The 22,981-nt window shown below is 36.9% G+C and overlaps 2 gene segments (V, D, J or C); both read left to right on the top strand.

Moving 5' to 3' along the window:
• Nucleotides 1-871: 871 nt before the first annotated feature.
• Nucleotides 872-22,981, top strand: part of LOC127160239 (T cell receptor alpha variable 18-like) — a 23,451-nt gene continuing 1,341 nt past the window's right edge. The window contains 1 exon segment of the V gene segment in view: nt 872-959. Coding sequence covers nt 920-959 — 40 coding nt within the window.
• LOC127160240 (T cell receptor alpha variable 26-2-like) lies at nt 16,649-17,260 on the top strand. The segment is given in 2 exon segments: nt 16,649-16,737; nt 16,865-17,260. Coding segments are annotated over 2 exon segments (387 nt in total).

Raw genomic sequence — 22,981 nt, 5'->3', positions numbered from 1 at the left:
AATCATTGTTTGGTTGTTTTGATTAAATTAGCAAATTTACCTGCATTGTGACATTGTAAAATGATTTAACTATTGTGGTGGTTTTTTTTTTTTTACCCTGGCGCCCGAACCTTATATTGCAACGCCAAATTCCGTTACAAAATTACCTCCCAGAACATCTCACAATATGTGTTCCCAAACATCAGGCATCTGCTTCGGTACGCAAGATAATTATTTTTCTTCTTCCATTAGACATTTTTGCGGCAGCTTCCCAGGAAGTGCCAATTTTGCTTTCTTGAACACATGGGATGGAAGCGGTCCTTTAATTGCAAATTATTTATGCAATATTCTAGTTACGTTAAACTTACACCCTGGTGAAAAAAACAGCATATTTTTTTAGCTGGTCCTTTGCTGGTTTATGCTAGTCCTTGACCAGCAACATGACCAGCATAAACCAGCAAATGACCAGCTTAAACCAGCATCAAAACATACCTTACAAGCATCCCAACATCAAAACATACCTACCAGCATATGCTGTTTTTTTCACCAGGGCAGCTTGGGATGGAAACACAGCTAATGATCACACGTGCCACACTTTCATTCAGAAACAGGCATCTCAACTACAAGCGACTGTTCCTGTCATGGCAAAAAGCACAATAAATATATTGTCAGAAAAGATGATGAGGTGATGTGCAGACCAAAATTAAAGTAGGACATAAAAGGAGGAAATAAACAACATTTCAGACAGCTTCAAAATGTAATTTCTTGCAGTTGCAAAAGCTTACCTCTAACCAATGGCAAAGCAAAAGACGGTCTCATCACACAGAAAGCAGGAAGTTCCAGTGTGTTTGAGTGTGAAACTGCAGAGACTCACAGTACCACAGATCTACAGCTCAGAGCACAGACAACATTAATACACACCTGATCTGACCTAGTCAACATGGAAAAACACCTGCTTCTCATTTTAACTCTGACTTCAGGTACAATATGACTCTTTGATGTTAATGAGATGTTGACATCATTTGTATAAATTGAATAACAAATATTTTTTATTTATTTTTTTGTTTTAGGTGTGATGACTGCAGATCAGATTGGGCCAAATAAAGAAGCAATTGTCATAATGGAAGAGGAGACTGTGGCCCTCAGCTGCACATATGATACAAGCAACAGTTATGTTTATCTGTACTGGTATAGACAGTATCCTAATGGAGAACCTCAGTATTTAATATTTAGACCTGCTCGATCAGCTACTGTAACTGGGAGCCCCACTGATCCTCGCTTTCAGTCGACCACATCACGTACATCCACTGAACTCAGTATTACTGGTGTAACTCTGTCAGATTCAGCTCTCTATTATTGTGCTCTAAGAGTTGGAGCCCAGTGATACAAAGTCTATGTGAAGCCGTACAAAAACTCAAATTCATTTTTTACTTTGATCTCAAGCCACATCAAACCCACAATCTATAATTCACACAATATAATGAAACTTGTGGAAACACCTGTGTGTGGTTACTGAAAGAGTAATGAAAATGAAACACAATAGAATATTTCTTAAATAACAATTGTAAATCAAAACCATTTTAATATATTTGACTAAACATAATATCATTTAATATCTCCTCTGCAAGATATCTTGCCTGATATCTGTGTCTCTCAAAGCAAAGTTTTCCAAGTCAAATTCTTCAAACAGAGCAAGCAAACATGTCCATTAAAATACATTTTATGTTTATTCTGAAGAATTGATTCTGACATTAGTTACACTGTTTGTGAATTATGTCAGAATGTGATATTCAATTTCATAGTGATACTAAACTCAGTAAGTGTTTTAAATTTTATAAAATCTAAAGGAACAATGGCAAAATGTGAGTGTGTCTGACTCTGCTGTGTACTACTGTGCTCTGCAGCCCACAGTGACTGAAACACACAACAACAATAAAAGATAACGGAGACACATTACAGAGAATAAAATAACCAAGCACAACTGAAATATGTGTGCACAGATCTGCATAAAGCTCCCATATTTCCACAAAATTGGAATGACCAGGATTCTTATTGCAGATTCTGATTTTATTTATTTATTTATTTTAGAGTTGCATTTTTTTTAGAACCATACTAAATTGCAGTTTATTTTCTGCACAGTCAACAAATGATCATTTTCAAAAGTATTAATCTATTTGGATTATCCTGAAATTATACTATAACCCACTGACCACCTGACTCAACTGTATTTTACATTACGTTAAGCCTGATACATGCTATGATAAAAGATGTTTTAACCATATTTCTGTCACTCTTGGTGTCAGTTTCAGTTGCAGGTGCAGCAACTAAACTGTTTATTACCACCAAAAATAAACAGCAAACCTAAATTCATTCTGTATGCACTAAATGCACATCCAAACAGATAATCTAAACAAAAACTTAAACAAGTATGAGGAATTTTTAGAATTTGACTTTAGTTAGTAAAGAACCACAAGAGGGTACAACATGATATAAATAATAACCAAATGACAGTGATGTATGAAACAAATCTGATCTGCTCTGCTCTCTCAAAGAGTTCTCTGGAAGAGGTGGAGTTTAAAGCACTGATATCTGATGTGATCTTCTTAAACTTCAAGTCTGTTAGAGAGAGAATAAGAAACACACACAATGATTCTGCATTCTGCTTTCTGCCTTTGCATGTAAGTATTAAAATGGTTTGCATTTTGCATCTAAATGACGTATGAAGTGCATTCCTTTTAGTTGTATATTGCATTTAATGCTGATTTTCCTAAAATTAATACAGATTCTAAATACCAGTTCATAAAATATTTGATCTACATTTGGAGATGCAACATATGGAAATGAAATTAAACCAACCAAATCAGAGGATTTTGCTGACGAGGGTTCAAGTGTTAAATTATCCTGCAGTTATTTATCTGCATTTACTCTTCACTGGTATCGTCTGTATCCAGGATCAGCTCCTGAGTTCATTGTCCTCATCTCAGACAGTGCAAAACAAGCTCAGGTGTCTAATGTAGATTCCAGATTCACTGCTAATGTCACCAAAGGCAAAGAAAACCATGTGGATCTGGAGATCTCCTCTGCTGCTCTGAAAGACTCTGCTCTTTATTACTGTGCTCTGACGCCCACAGTGACAGGAAACTAGTGCTGCACGATTAATCGTATCGCAATCGCAATCGCGATGTCAGCCTGAACGATTATATGACGGCAAAATGTTGCGATTATATTAAATAAGTGTGGACTTGAGAACACCTACTTTCTGAATAAATAAATAAATAATATGGCGATATTTTGGATTTGAGATTACTGACATTGACCAGAGAGAGGTCCTGTGCAAGAATTAGAGGTGTTCTGACAATTTGTGCTACCCTGTCAGATTTTGCTACCTCCCATTAAAACAGATGGTAGTATAATTCGACAGCGAAAAATGGTACCTATCAGATTTTGCTTCCAGCATGATATTATCCCACACAGCAGGAGATTCCTACGCGGATCCGCCTTCAAGTCGCCAAACCCGCGTGACTGTCACCTTCGTTTTGACTCCCCCCAGAAGACCAGCTCCGCCTCCGCGCGGCGCTGTAAATTCTACTGTCAATCAGCGGATCCTGACCGCACCCATGTCGGATGCGCGGACGCGGACGCGCCTTTACTGTACGGTAGTGATGGGAAGTTCGGATCATTTTACCGACTCGGTCCTTTGAGTCTCGTTCAGCAAAATGAACGAATCTTTTTCGAGTCATTTCGTTCATTACGTTCATTTTAGCAAAATATAATTAAAATGTTACGTTTTTGATCCCTAACACATCTACTGCTTACACAAACGTTGATCACACTACAAACAAAACAAAACTATAATGCTATAAGAAACAGAAAAGATTCATTCATTGTTTACCTGGGTCTTTAGTCTATGATTCGCTCACCTCACCTCTTATCTGACAAGTTTTCGGGTTTGAGTTGTTCGTTCATCACGTGACAGCCCAATTAGCTAACCAACGCAGTCTGAGCCGGAAAGAGAATTGATTAGTTCATCTCTCGAGTCCTCGGGTTTGAGTCGTTCGTTCATCACGTGACAGCCCTGTAATGTTAACCTATGCAGCCTGAGCCGGAAAGAGAATTGATTAGTTCATCTCTCGAGTCCTCGGGTTTGAGTCGTTCGTTCATCACGTGACAGCCCTGTAATGTTAACCTATGCAGCCTGAGCCGGAAAGAGAATTGATTAGTTCATCTCTCGAGTCCTCGGGTTTGAGTCGTTCGTTCACGTAATAGTCATGACAGCCCTGTAATGTTAACCTATGCAGTCTGAGCCGGAAAGAGAATTGATTAGTTCATCTTTTTGAGTCTTCGGGTTTGAGTCGTTCGTTCATCACGTGACATCCCCGTAATGTTAACCTATGCAGTCTGAGCCGGAAGGAGAATTGATTAGTTCATCTTTTGAGTCTTCGGGTTTGAGTCGTTCGTTCATCACGTGACAGCCCCATAAGGTGAACGAACGACTCTAAAACAGGTGAACTAATTCCAGTACAGAACCTAATAGGATGTTGCATGTGCGCGACTGAACGAATCACTCCCCGAGGCGATGCACTTTTAAAAACACAACATCAAAGAAACATTAATCAAATTAAAGATTCGTTCAAAATGAACGAATCGTTCAAGAACGACCCATCACTACTGTACGGTTGAGTACGCCAAGAGCCGAGACGAAATCATATCACTGGAGACTGGGACACGGTTGCGCTGAATCCTCTTGAGTAAGTTTATTGATGTATCGATATCATCATGTATATTAATGACTGTAATGACGTTGTTTGATAGTAGGACAACTTTAGCATGTTCACTCGTGGATAATGGTAGCGCTAGCTTCTAGCTAGCTGTGCATTGTTAAGTTTGCATTTTGGCAATTTTGGTCTCATAGTATCTATCTGCCATCCTCTTTATAATGAAAATTAAACTTCGGCATTTTAATCACCGTTTGAGTCGGTTCAGACAAATAATTTGTATTGGCGCCTGTTTGAACGTCAAAAAGCTAATTAGCTAAATTTATTAACGGCGCCAAAAGTGTAAGCGCTGAAAATAAAAAAGTCAGAAGAATATAGATCAAATAAAAGATCTATATAAAAGAAAAAAAGATACAAATAAAAAAAAAAAACAGTGCTTTAAAAAAAATACTGAATACTTTTATGCAAGTCTAAAGTAGTCTAACAATACTACAGAGATTGAATGTAGTTAGATGAATGTAAAATAAAAATGGTGTCTTTACTGTAATAGTTAAACATGCTTTGTTTCTGATTAAAACTACAAACGTCATTCATTCAAGAGCAGTGAGTGATTTGTACATTTTATTCATATGAGGCACAGAGACGGCAGAAGGAATATTATGTGTTGCCGCTTTAACCACACGGGTCCAATATACTGTTGCACACGGATTTTCATTCTCAACTGTTTCTAATCATTTAAGACAGAACTGACTAGCGTCAGTAATTTTGAATAATGAGGATAAACGCTGTAACGTGATATATTTTTTGCACTACATTTTAGCTATATTTCATGTTTGTCAACAGCGGCTGAGGTCCACATCCTTACTGTTTTTTCACACCTTAGTCAAACGGCGAGAGCGTCAAAGTTTCGCTCTGGCCGCCCTGCCAACAACGCTGTGCAAAGATTCATTGACGCTCTGACGATCGAACGCTTGGTCTTGTATTTAAAGCGGCCGCAAAGCAAACAAGCATGTTGATCTTGTGCAGACTGACCACAAGTAGGGTGTAAGTTAACCTCATTAAATATTTTAAACGTGAAAATAAGAAATGTAATTTAATTGTAGTTACATGTTTGCTAACGAAATAAACCAATTAAAAGCCATTTGTGTGGTGTGGCTTTTGTGTTCATGGTTAAGTGCTAGTCTAATTTCAAAATAATCGGAGACATTTACTAGCCTTGGTCTTTAATTAACATTAAAGCCTACATTGCAAACCGTCTTGGTTGCAACTGGTCAAATCGGTGTTGCTTTGAGCAAATGAATTGCATTCCCGCTGAAAAACAAGCGTTGGGAACTAATGTGGCCGGAACCAAAGTTTACAGGACTGCGTTCTCTGGAAACCTCTCAAGCGGTGAACTTCTACATTCCGATTGGTTGCCGCCGAGCCGCGTCATAGCTCATTACCATAAAGTTGACCTGACTTCAACTCTCCCCGATGCCCACACCGTCCAAAATGCGCCGTGCAGCTTCTCGCCGCTTCTCGCCGGTGGCTCACATTGAAAATGAATGACTTCCGGCCACTTTGACGCTCTCGCCGGCGGCGGTGTGAACGCACAGTTAGCCTGCTGGAAACCATTAAACAGCAGCAAGACCAGCTTGTGGCAAAGGTGAACTACCTCAGCAGCAGGCTGAACAGCACCCCGGGGCCAGATGTTGAGATGCCCAACAATATCCATTTTCCCCTGGAAAATTTGGAGGCAGTGGAGGCATTTGAAATGTTTTTAAAGGAACCGTCGAATGGCCCAGCTCGACAGAAAGTGGTGAGTTTTCTTACTTAATATGAATGGTGCCATTAGGTTTATTGATTGTCCATGATTATTGCAAATATTCTATTGAAGCAGCCCTGAACAGGCCTGTCCTGAAATGCCTTTTCCCAGTGGTAAGATTCTGTCAGTGAGCAACAATCTCCCTGGTTTGACAGGTCATGAGGGTGTGAGCCAAGTACATGTTTAGAAAAAAAAAAAAAAATTCTTTACACAAAAAGAAGAAACATAAGTTTTCTATCTTTTTGTACATTTCTGAACGCTTTCAACAGGAACAAAAACATTTTGAATGCAGCTTTAGATGCAACTTAAGCTTAATGTTTACCTTGCTTTTTATTTAAAAAAGATGTCTTTGCCTTTTAGATTTCTTCTTTAGCCACCATTGGAGGCCAGGATGTGAAGAGAGTGACCTGGAACATCTTGGGCAGGCTCTTCACAGATGAGGTGTCTCATCAGATCAACTGGAAGGGTGTTAATAACAAAAAGCCCTTCAGTAGGATGGCAACGAAGACCTTGCTTTTCAGTAAGTATATAATTCAAAGTAATATTAAATACGTTCAAAGTCAATAGTTTGTAAATGTTGGGGCAGCCTTAAAAATTGTAGCAACCATCATACCAATATGACTGTGTAGCCTTTTTTAGACTGGCTACTATACCATATACCACATACTATACCGACTTTTTGTCGTTTAATGTCTTGTTTTTTTTTTAATTTTCAATCAGGTAGGCCTATATGCCTGATGTTATGTTTAACACAGTGCATCAGTGAAAATCTGACAAGGTCACTTAATTAGTAGGGAAAATAGGCTACTAAAAAATTCCTGTTCACTATCAGGCAGTGCAATAATGATAATAATAAAAAAGCCTACCTTTCTGACATGCAGTAAATCTTCAAAATTGCTGTGGGATCCCCACTGCTGTGAGACTGCCTCGTTTTGATTCCTTCAGTTTGTTGCTGGCACTGAAAATGGCGTTGACCATGGGTGCGCTTCTAGAAAGTGGAGATACCAACTTCCGGCACAATCTTAGGTGAAACAGTGGCGTACCTGCACTTGTTTGTAAGAGTGCAACTATGGTCAAAGTTTGGGGATTGGAATCACAGTGGATTGTCATGTCAAGAGAAACGCACCCTAGGTGTGGGTAACAGGCCATCATGTTATTAAAGTAAATGCACTCAAACGTATTGGCTGCCTGGTGGTTGCGATAGCTTCGCTCGTGTACATTTGTCTAAATAAATAAATAAATTATAATAATAATAATACACACTGATGGAATGCAGTTTTGTGTGGGTTGTAAATTACCATGTGAGATGTATTTTAATTTAGTGTTGCTTTCGGAATGGTTAACCTAAAACTGAGGTCTCTGATGCAACATGTAGCTTGATTAAGCCGCTTTGGATAAAAGCATCTGCTAATACCTTGATGTAATGTTAACCAGGGCTGTAGTGGAGACTAAACGCAAGTAAATGGAGTTTACCCACCGCTCAAATGTCAGAAATATGTTTATCCACCTGTTAAGAGTTTATGTAATGTAATGTAAAGAGTTTACCTCCAAATAGAATGTATGCATTACCCTAACAAACTTAAAACATTACAAAACCACACTGATTTATCCACATACAATATGTGCACTGATCAAGGAACCATTTAATACCACTGATATTATTTGAACATTTTGGATGTCTTTTTTAAATATCCAATAGTGAAAGGTGCAGTACACCTTACCCTGATCACAAAATTCGTAGTTTACCCACCACAACCCTGTTTATAACTTTGTAAGTCATGTCATGAAACAAGTCATGTAAGTCATGTCTTACTTTGTAAGTTTCATGTTTCTCCTTAATGCCTATCTCATATATTGTATTGTGTAAGCATACTTGGCTTTGGATGTTATACACTCCAAAAAATGATTCGGTCTAAATTAATTAACTTGCGCACAAAGTGATTAGTATTCATCTGCAGCAATACAAAGACCACAGACCTCAAAAATCAGTATATGAATCTCAACAATGGTGAGTCAAACAGCTTCATATTGCAATGCATGCTGGGTACCAGCATAGTTCATGACTCGCCCATGTATCCCAGCATGCACTGAGCATGAAGCATTTTTTTTGACTGTCACCATTGTTGATGGTAAGGTACTGATTCATACACTGAAACTTAATGTCTATGGTGTTTGCAATGCTGCAGATGAAAACTTTTTTGTGCACAAAATGATTTGTAAATTATTCAAATTATCATTTTTTACAGTACTACAAGATCTGAAGTTATTAACAAATCTAAAGCAATACAATATCAATATATAAAGATATTGGACTTGAAATGAAGTCGGTGGATAATTTTTTTTTCACAACTCTTCTTCACTTGGCTTTGCTGGTTAAGCTTAATGTGTTCTACATAAAAACACCAAAATGTCAAGGGTCAAGAGCCCAACAACAGGAAACACTGGTCTCTTTGATGGTGATTTCAAACAAAACAATAAAACATCTAAACCTCTGTTAATTCACAATAAGAGCTTCTCTAGAAGTCTGATGTGAAGCTGATAAAGCTGTTTTAAGAGTTGTTTAATCAGATCTTAAATGATTTAATGTCTTTATTTCAGTTGATTTCTTCGGCTGTGGCTGAAGTTGTAGTTCTCGTGTTTCTCTTTCCTTCGGTGATTCTGCTTGATGATAACATCAGCTGTTCATCATTTATGATCAATCATCACATAATCTCATTAACTCTTTGCTGGGAATTATTACATAAATCTTACCTGTTTCATTCATGGTTGACTGATGTATACGAATCACATTAAGTTTATTGAAATGTTTTATGTTAAAACTAAGTAATCTAAACGGATGGAAAATTGTTAAGCAATTGAATTAAATAATGCAAATTTAGACTCACTTTTTTGAGTGTACATATCATAACATAAACACATCTGTCTGTTTGATTACAGGTGCTGTGAGGAAAAACACGCTGACACAGTCAGCCACGGAGGCGGAGGTCACCAAGCACGCAATCAGGTGGTTCAACCTGGCGACGGATCGGGCAACGAGGAGACGTGTCCTGCCTCCATCCACACAAATGGAGTAATAGGAGAAATAAGCAATAAAAAACCTTTTTATTGAACTTCTTTTTGTTCACCAGTTATTCATTTTCTGATATTTTAGCTGTGCATACAGCATTTCATTGAAGTTGTAGCCTAATAGATCAAATATTTTATGTTTGCATACATGTGACACCTATAAGGTTGCTCAATAAAGTGTTAACAACATTTCATCAGTTGTGTGTACATCATTCAGTAGGCTACTTAAAAACAGAATAGGCTATAACCTATAACTGTCCATAAATTTAAATATCAATGTTATGTTTCCATTGAGTAGTGATTAGTGATTGCTTTTGTACAATAAATTGATGTCTTGACTTGAACATTTTTTTAGGCCTATTTTCAATAGTTAGGTTAAAAATACAAGCTTAGGCCTGTATTGCTGTAGTAGCCTAGGGCTATTGATGGTTTTAGTTATATCCTATTTTATCCTAAAGCAAGAACAAAAGGGATTTTGAAAATTAGATAAACCGGTCCAAAACGGATCCGGGCCAGATGAGCCAGGATTTTTATGAGTCCGTTGCGAGTCTGCGGCGGATGTATGTATGAATTTGCGGGCCCAAAACGGACCCGCCGCGGAGGTAAGGTTTTAATCGCGGATGCGGAGCGGATGCAGCGCGGAGCCACGGCGGATCCGCGACCCGCCTTCGTTGCGGATCCGTCACTGCGCGCAAGTGGACGCCGATACGGGGCCGTTTCGCGGGTACGTTTCGGAAGCCGCGATACCTCCGCGGCAGATCCGCCGCGGAGTCCTTTTGCTGTGTGGGTAACATTGTGTGAGGCTTTACTAACGTGTACACCTACCCCAACCCTAACATTACAGTATGAAAAAACAGTGTTGGTAGCACAATCTGACAGGCAGCATTATTTGTTAAAACACTGGTATTAACATGCGTTTTCTGATGCGTTGATCTGATCACAAGTGGACAATGCTAAGTACAGGTGTAAATAGGGGTATAAAACGTTTTCAGCTTGTCCACTTTTGACCACATCCACTTTTCAAAATCCCGTTTGTGTCCCCCTCACTTTCAAATTCATTTGTTAAATTAATGTCTCGTATTGTAGAAAGCACGCTCAGCGCCGCTGAGAATTCGCACGATCCTTAAAACGAAACCGCACGCGCCTTCAAAAGCAATTTCATTACGAGCTTTTAGAGAGCGGTTCCACAGTGCGCGCAAATTAGGCTACATAACATATATATGTTGTTATTTATATGTATCCTTTAATAGGTTGTGTAGTTGTCTATAGCTCTGTATCAGCCTTTAAAAAAGTTGGTCTCTATTTGCAATTTGAACATTGAGAGAGTAGCCTAGCCTACTTTGATTATGGCTGCACTATTGTTTGCACTTAATACAGCTATTTTTTGTTTAGACTATTTTTATTTATACTGTTTTTATTTATATTTGTAAAAAAGATCTTCAGTTAGGAGGTCAAACGTTCTAGAAGCTCATAATTCATGTACAGTTCTAATGTCTGAAGAGAATCACATGAAATCATACAGGAGAGACGCCAGTCAGTTGAGTTTGTAATGTATGAAAATGCAGGAATGTGGTCAGAAGTGGTCGAAAGTGGACAGAAGAGATGGATTAAAATGCCAGGTGTAAACGACTGTGTCTCCATTGTCCACTTGTGATCCGACCAAAAACATATCCAGTTTCCTTTTCAAAGGAGTTTACACAGAGTATATGTTACATTCTTCATAAATGTCCGTTTGTTTGGGCAAAATCTTTAAAATATCTTATTTTTGTGAAAATGTGTATGTTTTTATTTTATTTAATTTAGCTATACTTTTGAGAAAATAAGTTTACATTAATGCAAATGCTATTTCATTTGGTAAAAATAATTTATTTTGAAACCATTTCTAGTGTTACAAATACACATTTCCGCATTATCACTAATCTGTGTGTGCATTTTCTTTAAAAACCCATCAAGTTGACTCACAATACCATTTATTATAATCGCAATCGCGTATCGCAATATTGACCTCAGTAATCGCAATATGAAAATTTTCCCAAATCGTGCAGCCCTACAGGAAACACAAGAACACTGTACAAAAACCTGACATAACTATAACCCTACTTCCTCAGACTGGAGCACATTACATTTGAGAGAATCACATTCCCAAATTGCCAACTCAGATACTGAGAACAAAAGCCTGATAAAATACATTCAAATACAATTGTTTAAAATGAGATATAACAACTTTGTACAACATAGCTCTTCCTTGCTTTAAATAACAGACCTTTCTTTCAAATATGTGTTTCTCTACCTCGTTCATTAATTTACTGTCTACACAACAGAAAAGAGTCTTGTTTGAGGGTTCTACTACAGTCATGTGAAAAAGGACACCCTATTGAATTCCATGGTTTTCTGTATCAGGACATCATTAAAAAAAAAAAAAAAAAAAGGGTGCTTGGCTGGTCTTTTTTGATTTTGAAAATAAAACCTCAGATGAACAATAACACATGACAAATTGCACCGTGTCATTATTCACTGAACAAAAAGCCAAAATAGAAAAGCCATGTGTGACAAAGTTAGGACACCCTTACTGTTAACATTGGAATTAAGAGGGTCAATAACAGTCAAGCACTGATAATTAAATACCTTTGATTAACTGATTATCAGCAAGTCCGAGCGCCTCTATAAAAGCATAAGCTTTGTCAGTTTGCTGGTCTGGAGCCTTCAGGTGTGCGTTAACACATTGCCAAGGAGGTAAGACATCAGCAATCATCTTAGAGAAGCAATTGTTGCTGCCATCAATCTGAGAAGAGTAATATGGCCATTTCCAAACAATCTGACCTTTATTCACAAGTAGGAGACATTTAAAACAGACACCTCTCCTTCCAGGAGTGGACGTCACAGAAAATTCACCCCAAGATCAGACCGTGTAAAGCTCAGAGAAACGGCAGACAACCCAAGAACTACACCTCAGACTCTACAGGCCTCAGTTAACAGGTTAAATGATAAAGTTCATGACAATGGCATTAGAAAAATATGGGACGAAAATGTTTGGAAGGCTTGGCAGAAGAAAACTTCATTGCAGCATTGCAGCACAGTTTAGGTCTGCAAAGTTGCATCTGAACAAAACACAAGTCTTCTAAAATAATATCCTTTGAACAGATGAGACCGAAGTGGGGATGTTTGGCCATAATGCACAGCACCAATTTTGGTGAAAACCTAAAAAGCATATCAGCACAAACACCTCATACCAAAAGACAAACATCCTGGAGGAGGGCTGATCATTTTGGGCTTGTTTTGTAGCCACAGGACCTGAGCACCTCACAGTCATTGAGTTATCCATGAACTCCTCTGTATATCAAAGTATTCTACAGTCAAATGCGAGGGCATCTGTCCGACATCTAAAGTTGGGCCAAAACTGGATCATGCAACAGGACAATGATCCCAAGCACACCATCAAATCTACAACAGAATGGCTGAAAAGAAAAGAATCAAGGTGTTGCCCAGTCCAAGTCCAGAGCTCATCCTGACTCAAATGCTGTGGTGAGAGCTGTGCATAAACAAATGCCCACAAACCTCAATAAACTGGAGCAATGTTGAAAAGAAGAGTGGTCAAAATTCCTCCAGAACGATGTGAGAGACTGATAAAGTCACACAGAAAATGAATGCTTCAAGTTATTGCTGCTGCTAAAAATATTCACAATTGTTATTATTTTTGACTCTTCAAATATTTTATTCATCTCTATATTATATTGTTTTTTGCTAAATTGTAAACTGACAAACCACAGCATCATCAACAAAAAGAGCAGGAAGTTCCTGAGTAACAACAGAAACTCAGAGCATCACAATCATCACAACCCAGAGAACAGAAGAACATCAACAGAACTGATCTGACTTAGTAAACATGGACAGACACTTGGTACTGATTTTAATCATGACTTCAGGTAAAATACTCTTTGATCCCAGTGCTAAGGGAAATAGATGTGAATTAATTTAACCCACAGTTTCAAAATGTATACAATTTTTCCATTTATGTTTATGTTTGCAGGTGCAATGGCTGCAGATCAGATTGGGCCAAATAAGGGTACAAATGTCACCAGTACAGAAGGAGAGTCTGTGACACTGAGCTGCTCATATGATACAAGCAGCAGTTATGTTGTAATTTTCTGGTATAGACAGTATCCTAATACAGAACCTCATTTAATATGGAAAGATACTCTGTACTGGAGTGGCACTGGAACCCCCTCTGATCCTCGCTTTCAGTCGACTACATCACAAACATCCACTGAACTCACTATTACTGGTGTAACTCTGTCAGATTCAGCTCTCTATTATTGTGCTCTAAGAGTTGGAGCCCAGTGATACAAAGTCTATGTGAAGCCGTACAAAAACTCAAATTCATTATTCTCTTTGAAACTGAACCACATCAAACTTATGAACAAACGTATGCTCAAAACCACAATCTGTTATGCACAGAAAACATGTGGAAACATCTGCATCTGTGTGTGATAAGATTTTTTTTTTTTTTTCCAAATATGTAATGTTGTTTGTGTAAGCATTTTGACACTTACAGACTACATAATAAATTCAGCTTCCCAGGAAGTACTAATTTTGTTCTTGAGATGGAAACATCGCTAATGATCACATGTGCCTCCCTTTTATTCAAAAACAGGCAGCTTTACTACAGACTGTTCCTGATATTATACAAATAAACATTGTTAGAGAACTTGATGTGCTGATATGTAGACTAAAATGATCCTAAATAAATTACAAGCAGCAGTTATGTTAGAATCTGATACATAAATTCAGCACTGGGGGGCAGCATCCCTCAAAAGTGCCATCAACAGTGTGCTATGTAAGGATTTAGACCTTGAAATAAGAGAAGAGCCATTTCTCTTAGGCAGGAAGTTCCAGTGTGTTTGAGTGTGAAACTGCAGAGACTCACAGTAACACAGATCTACAGCTCAGAGCACAGACAACATTAATACACACCTGATCTGACCTAGTCAACATGGAAAAACACCTGCTTCTCATTTTAATTCTGACTTCAGGTACAATATGACTCTTGGTGTTAATGAAATATGTTGAGATAATTTTGTGTAACTTGAAAAATTATTTTTATTTGTTTGATTTAGGTGTGATGACTGCAGACCAGATTAGGCCAAATAAAGAAGCAATTGTCATAATGGAAGAGGAGACTGTGGCCCTCAGCTGCTCATATACAAGCAGCAGCAGTTATGTTAGACTTTATTGGTACAGACAGTATCTTAATGGAGAGCTTCACTATTTAATATATAAGTTTTCAGGTGGTGGAGGTGGGAATCCCTCTGATCCTCGCTTTCAGTCGACTACATCACGTACATCCACTGAACTCACTATTACTGGTGTAACTCTGTCAGATTCAGCTCTCTATTATTGTGCTCTAAGAGCAGCAGCCCAGTGATACAAAGTCTATGTGAAGCCGTACAAAAACTCAAATTCATTTTTCCCTTTGATCTTAAACAACATCAAACCCACAATCTAAAATTCACACAATATAATTAAACTTGTGGAAACACCTGTGTGTGGTTACTGAAATGGTAATGAACAGGAAACACAATATAGTAGAATATTTCTTGAATTACAGTACATCACAACTATTTTGAAAGATTTTACTAAACATCACATTTTCATTATCATTATCAATATCTCCTTTGCAAAAACCTTGTATGATGTCTGCCTGAATTTCTTAAAGAAAGATTTAAACTCAAACATAGTCCAAACTAACATTTAATAAATTCAATAAATGTCATTTTCATCTTTATTATGATTAATTGATTCTGACATTAGTTGCACTGTTTGTGAATTATGTCAGAATGACCAATTTAATTTAACTAAATTTCAGCAAAATCTATTCAAACTCACCACAAGGAGGCATCATTACTCAAATTCTTATATAAGGCTGAACCTTATGAAGAAATTATTTCTAATACTATGACACTTCTGTGTCAAAACAAATCAATTTCTTTTGCTCAAGCAGTGTATTCAGATACTGTGGTATAGTCAGGCTCCTCCTCCAGTTTGTAAATGTGTTCAGTGTAACTTTAGCAAAGAGAGACTGAAGCAACAAGAGGGTTAAACTGCTGTTCTACTGTTCATTCATTGATGTGTTCATTCAGTTGAGTTTAATTTAGCACAGCATATTTATAATATTATGATGGCACACTGGCAAATATATTTCATGTTGTTTATCTCATATTTCTTGGGTAAGTAGATTTTAAACATTCTTCTTAAATTTTAATTTGAGAATGATTAAAATAATTCAATTGACAAATGGTTTTCTAAATTCCAGGGTGTAAATCTGAGGATGCCGTCCACCAGAATATGAGAGTTCAAACAGCAGATGAAGGTGCAGCTGTAATAATCAATTGTTCATATACAACCACTAATTCAGGCCCAACTCTCTTCTGGTACCAGCAAAAAGTAAATGGATTCCCAAAGTACATGCTGAACAGAGCTGCTACTTATGGAAATAATGAGGAAGAGTTCAAGAAAAGATTTAATGCAAGTCTGAACACACAAACAAAAACAGTTCCACTGACAATCCAGGATGTGCGTGTGTCTGACTCTGCTGTGTACTACTGTGCTCTGAAGCCCACAGTGACTGAAACACACTCAACACTCATACAAAAACATGACATTGTGGTCATCATTGAGGACAAGCTTAGTGCTATAAAAACATGACAAAACTAGACCAAGATATATCTGACATTTTTTGAAAACAATTATAAGAAAATACTTAAATATCTAAAGATAAGTCAACATTTGCTATTCACATTATCGATGCTTAAGATAACAAAACAATATTGTAGAAAACCTAAATTCTAAACAGAAATCCCTGCTGATAATCTGGTTTATGAATTTTAAGAATCCAGATCAAATTCTATATATTGAGATTTGAGGATTTATATCATATGACAGAGTTAGTAAGGAACCACAAGAGGGTGGATCTGTGCATGAATAGTAATGACACTGCTGATGACTAGCAACATAAAAAAATCTCTCATCTGCTCTTTCACAGAGCTTTCTGGAAGAGGTGGGGTTTAATGCACTAACACCTGATGTGATCTTCTTAAACTTCAGGTCTGTTAGAAAGTGTGTAAGAAACACACACAATGAGTCTCCATTCTGTTATTCTGCTTTCTGCCTTTGCATGTGAGTATTGAAGTGTTTTGTGATTTGTGTCTATGTATCCCTTATATTTTATATAGCATTTTATGCTGTCTAAAAAGAATATTCAAATGAAAAACCAGTTCATAACAGATTTGATCTACTTTTACAGATGCAACATATGGAAATGAAATTAAACCAACCAAAACAGAGGAGTTTGCTGGCGAGGGTTCAAGTGTTAAATTATCTTGCAGTTATTCATCTGCAGACTATCTTCACTGGTATCGTCAGTATCCTGGATCAGCTCCTGAGTTCATTGTGCTCATCGCAGATGGTGCAAAAAAAGCTGAGGTGTCTAATGTAGATTCCAGATTCACTGCCAATGTCACCAAAGACAAAGAAAACCATGTGGATCTGATCATCTCCTCTGCTGCTCTGAAAGACTCTGCTCTGTATTACTGTGCTCTGCAGCCCACAGTGACAGGAAACACAAGAACACTGTACAAAAACCTGACATAACTATAACCCTACTTTCTAATCAGACTGGAGCACATAACAATCAAGAGAATCACATTCCCAAATGGCCCACTCAATGACACTGAAAACAAAAGCCAGATAAAATACATTCACATGTTTAAAATGAGATATAATAACTATATACACTGTACAAACTCAATGGAAAAGAAAAGAAAAAAGAAAAAAAGAAAAAAAAAAGAAAGAAAAGAAACTGACAGAGAGCAAGAAGTTCCTGAGTGACTGTATGACTGGGAGGTAATTTAACCAAATCATTTTGATGACAGACTTTGACTCAGGAAATGTCTTACAAGATGTGTTCCTATACATCAGGCATCTGCCTTAGAATGCAGTATAACATTTTTCATCTTCATTTTTATCATAGACATTTTGCGGCAGCTTCCCAGGAAGTGGCGATTTTGTTCTCTTGAACATGTGTGATGGAAACGGTGCTTTATTTGCCAATTATGTATGCAATATTCCAGTTTTTCACAGAAATGTTAAATTCACAGCTTGATATGCAAAAACAGCTAATGATCACATGTGCCTCACTTCATTCAGAAACAGGCAGCTCTACTACAGACTGTTTCTGTCATTGTGTTGCACAGCAAAATAAATATATTGTATTGTTGGAGAAGATGATGATCTGATGTGCAGACCAAAATTATCCTAATAATTTACAGCAGTTATGTTAGACTATGAGTGTTGAATTTAAAATTAATTTGTTAGAAATACATACATTCAGCACTGGGTGGCAGCATCCCTCAACAGCACTATCAACAGTGTGTCACGTGAGGGTATAGACCTACTTGAAGACTTGAAATATCAAGAAAAGAGCAGCACAGAGGAAACAGAGAGCTACACTAAAGACAGCAAGACACATTCATTAAACACGCATCAAAACATTAATTTCAACAATGGAAAAACTGATGATTATTATGCTTTTCTTCTCAGCACAGGACTTTGGTAAGAAAGATAACTATTTATCACACTTTACAGATACTATTTTAGTTACTTAATGTATGTAAATTATAAATAATTTAATCTATTTTCAGTGTGCTGGGGGCAAGACAGAGTTGAACAACCTTCAGGAGAAATGACTGCAAATAAAGGAAATTCAGTTACTCTACAGTGCAATTACTCTACCACAGCTAATGATGCATATCTCTTCTGGTACAAACAGCTACCAAACAGATCACCAACATTCATGCTGAGTGAATATACATTTAGTAAAGGAACTACTGAGGATGAATTTAAAGAGAGATTTTCTGCAACACTGGACAAGCAGTTAAGAACAGTTCCACTGACAATCAAGAATCTGCATGTGTCTGACTCTGCTGTGTACTACTGTGCTCTGAAGCCCACAGTGACTGAAACACACTCAACACTCATACAAAAACATAGCTATATATAGAAATAGATAACTTTTTGTTAAAGACTCCCTCTGCAGTCAGTTAGTGGTATAATCACAGGAAAATACAACATCTTACAGCAACTTTCACACTCAGTGTACTTGGAATGAACCTCCAAGCATCACAACAATGAAAAGCATTTGAAGATCAGCTCTTTAACTCTTCAGATTTAAACACATACATGTATGCATTGGGGGCCTGAATTTGGGATCTACTTTAAATCTGGAAATAAAAGTATTTATACTTTTAAACATTTAAAACAAGATTTATGAAACTAAATAAATAAAACATGTTTAAAACTCAGAACTACTTTTAGGTCACTAATCCCATATGTGTGACCTTAACCACTGACATTTACTTCTTTTCTGTTTAATTCTACTTTTACATGTCTGATCTAGATCAATACTATTTTAAATTCTGTCATTCTTATTATTATTGCTTCATTAATCATTCAAAGACAAAATTATCTGCTAAATAAATATATTTACATTTACATTTATTCATTCAGCAGGCACTTTTTATGCAAAGTAACTTATAAAGAGGAATACAGTTCATCTTAAGGAGGAAATAAATAATCAGAATAGTACAAATGTAATTTCTTGCAGTTGGAAGGCTTTCCTCTAACCAATGGCAGAGCAAAAGACAGTCTCATCACACAGAAAGCAGGAAGTTCCAGTGTGTTTGAGTGTGAAACTGCAGAGACTCACAGTAACACAGATCTACAGCTCAGAGCACAGACAACATTAATACACACCTGATCTGACCTAGTCAACATGGAAAAACACCTGCTTCTCATTTTAATTCTGACTTCAGGTACAATATGACTCATGGTGTTAATGAGATATGTTGAGATAATTTTGCATAACTTGAATAAATAATTTTTATTTGTTTGATTTAGGTGTGATGACTGCAGACCAGATTAGGCCAAATAAAGAAGAAATTGTCATAAAGGAAGAGGAGACTGTGACCCTCAGCTGCTCATATACAACAAGCAGCAGTTATTTTAGCCTTTATTGGTACAGACAGTATCTTAATGGAGAGCTTCACTATTTAATATATAAGTATTCAGGTGGTGGAGGTGGGAATCCCTCTGATCCTCGCTTTCAGTCAGCTATATCACAAACATCCACTGAACTCACTATTACTGGTGTAACTCTGTCAGATTCAGCTCTCTATTATTGTGCTCTAAGAGCTGGAGCCCAGTGATACAAAGTCTATGTGAAGCCGTACAAAAACTCAAATTCATTTTTCCCTTTGATCTTAAACCACATCAAACCCACAATCTAAAATTCACACAATATAATTAAACTTGTGGAAACACCTGCGTGTGTTTACTGAAGCAGTAATGAACAGGAAACACAATATAGTAGAATATTTCTTGAATTATAGGACATCACAGCCATTTGAAAGATTTGACTAAACATCTCATTATCATTATCAATATCTCCTCTGCAAAATCCTTGTATGATGTCTGCCTGAATCTCTTAAAGAAAGTTTTCTCTCAAAGTCAAACTCTTTATATAAGGCAAACTAACATGTCCAATAAATGTCATTTTAATACTTCTTTATTATGATTAATTTATTCTGACATTAGTTGCACTGCTTGTGAATTATGTCAGAATGTGACCAAATTTAATTTAAATAAATTTCAGCAAAATCTATTCAAACTCACCACAAGGAGGCATCATTACTCAAATTCTTATATAAGGCTGAAACCTTATGAAGAAAATATTCTACAATACTATGACACTTCAGTGTCAAAACAAAGCAATTTCTTTCAGTCAAGTGTATTCAGATACTGTGGTATAGTCAGGCTCCTCCTCCTGTTTGTAAATGTGTTCAGTGTAACTTTAGCAAAGAGACACTGAAGCAACAAGTGGGTTAAACTGCTGTTCTACTGTTCATTCATTGATGTGTTCATTCAGTTGAGTTTAATTTATCACAGCATATTTATAATATTATGATGGCACACTGGCAAACATGTTTCATGTTGTTTATCATATATTTCTTGGGTAAGTAGATTTAAACATTTTTTATTACATTTTAATTTGAGAATGAGTAAAATAATTCAATTGGTAAATGGTTTTCTAAATTTCAGGGTGTAAATCTGAGGATGCCATCCACCAGAATATGACAGTTCAAACAGCAGATGAAGGTGCAGCTGTAATAATCAATTGTTCATATACAACCACTGATCCAGGCATAACTCTCTTCTGGTATCAGCAAAAAGTAAATGGATTCCCAAAGTACATGCTGAACAGAGTTGCTACTTATGGAAATAATGAGGAAGAGTTCAAGAAAAGATTTAATGCAAGTCTGAACACACAAACAAAAACAGTTCCACTGACAATCCAGGATGTGCGTGTGTCTGACTCTGCTGTGTACTACTGTGCTCTGAAGCCCACAGTGACTGAAACACACTCAACACTCATACAAAAAACACAACCTTGACATTGACGACAAATTAATAACTATCATGAACAATAAAAAAAAAAAAAAAAAACAATATAGTACTTTAAGAATAAAATCAACATTAAGTCTTTTTTACAGCTTCTTCTGGCAATATATCCACACTGAAAATAAATAAATAAATAAATAAATAAATAAATAAAACAAAAATTATTGAAGTATTATGGTAAGTACAAGAAAATATTATTTCAAGTTTGTTTATCATAAGCTGGTTCCCACCTCCTCCTCTCATCAACAAACTTTATTACAGTTGATAAAACAAACATCAGAACATTAAAAAGTGACTAAAATGCACCCAGAATCCTTCAGGAGGAGGAGACAGTCATGCTGTGTATGTTCAGATACTGTGCAGTCAGACTCCTCCTGCAGGTCTTTGCATATGTGACAGTGTTACAACAACTTTATCAACTTTATTATTCTGTAATATTCTTCTAATATGAATATGAGATCCTCATAAGTGATGTTTTACATTACATTACAGGATGTGATTCTCTGGACAGTGTTGAACAAAATATAACAGTTCAAACTGCTGTTAAAGGAACAAATGTAACAATCAACTGTCAATATGAAAGCACTGATATATCACCAGTTCTACTGTGGTATCAGCAAAATGTAAATGGATTCCCAGATTTCATGCTGAGCAAATTTGATTCAAGGACTGAGTTCAAGGAAAGATTTAACGGTGATCTCAACACAATTTCAAAATCATTTCCACTAACAATCCAGGATGTGTGTGTGTCTGACTCTGCTGTGTACTACTGTGCTATGAGGACCACAGTGACTGAAACACACTCAACACTCATACAAAAACATGTTTATTCTGAAGGTGGCAATATCTACATACACATGACACCTCATAATAACTACTGTAAGGAAAACATCTGCTATTGAACATCATCACTACATCAACATGACAAGCAGGAAACAAAGCTTCTTCTACAGGAAGGAACTGCACTTTTTCCAAGTAATTTAATAGGTTCTATATGCTGTAAAAAAAGTGTTAAATGCTAATCACAATGTGCAGGCACATTTCCACCACAGGGCTGCAGTGTTGTCAAATGTTCTTGAGAAAATGCACACAGAGATCTTTTTTCCTTGCATAAGAATAAAAGCTGCAGGTGCAAGACAGACAAACAGACAGACAGATCATTTGAACAATTTGTATTCAAAGCAAGCAGCATCATGTGACAGCGAGAAGGAAGTTCATGGGTGTCTATGACTTTCAGTGTCTCTCACACAGTGCAGAACATTGAAGGCCTCAAGAAAGAACTGAGCTGATCTTATTCAACATGGACAGATGTTTTCTAATCATTATTATGGGAACAGGTATGCTAATTATTGAGTAAATGATGAAACTGTGGACCCTCAAAACCCTAATGTTTTAAAAATTTAATTTGAGTCATTTTTACTGTTTGCGATGTGTCTTGTGTTTGCACTGAATTTGGTTTATATTCTGCTTTTTGTTCACAGGTTTGGTGTCTGGGGACAGTATTGAGCCAGATAAAGAGAAAAATGTTACCACAACAGAAAGAGAAACTGTCAAGCTGAGCTGCTCATTTAGTACAAACGGCGATAATGTTCGTCTTTTCTGGTACAGACAGTATCGTAATCAAGAACTTTTGTTTTTAGCGTATAAAGGCGCTCGATCATGGAAAAACGAAAACACAGCTGATCCTCGGTTTCAGTCGACTACATCACATACATCCACTGAACTCACTATTACTGATGTACGTCTGTCAGATTCAGCTCACTATTATTGTGCTCTATTAGTAGGAGCCCAGTGATAGAAAACATGAGACATGTCGTACAAAAACCTGAAGCTCTTTTCACTTTGAAAATATCTAGTTAAAGCCACAATCAAAACCACAATCTTTCCAGCCCCAAATGTAATCAAA

Source organism: Labeo rohita, unplaced genomic scaffold (assembly GCF_022985175.1).
Source record: "Labeo rohita strain BAU-BD-2019 unplaced genomic scaffold, IGBB_LRoh.1.0 scaffold_301, whole genome shotgun sequence".
Lineage (NCBI taxonomy): Eukaryota > Metazoa > Chordata > Actinopteri > Cypriniformes > Cyprinidae > Labeo > Labeo rohita.
This window is presented reverse-complemented; position numbering and strand designations above follow the sequence as displayed.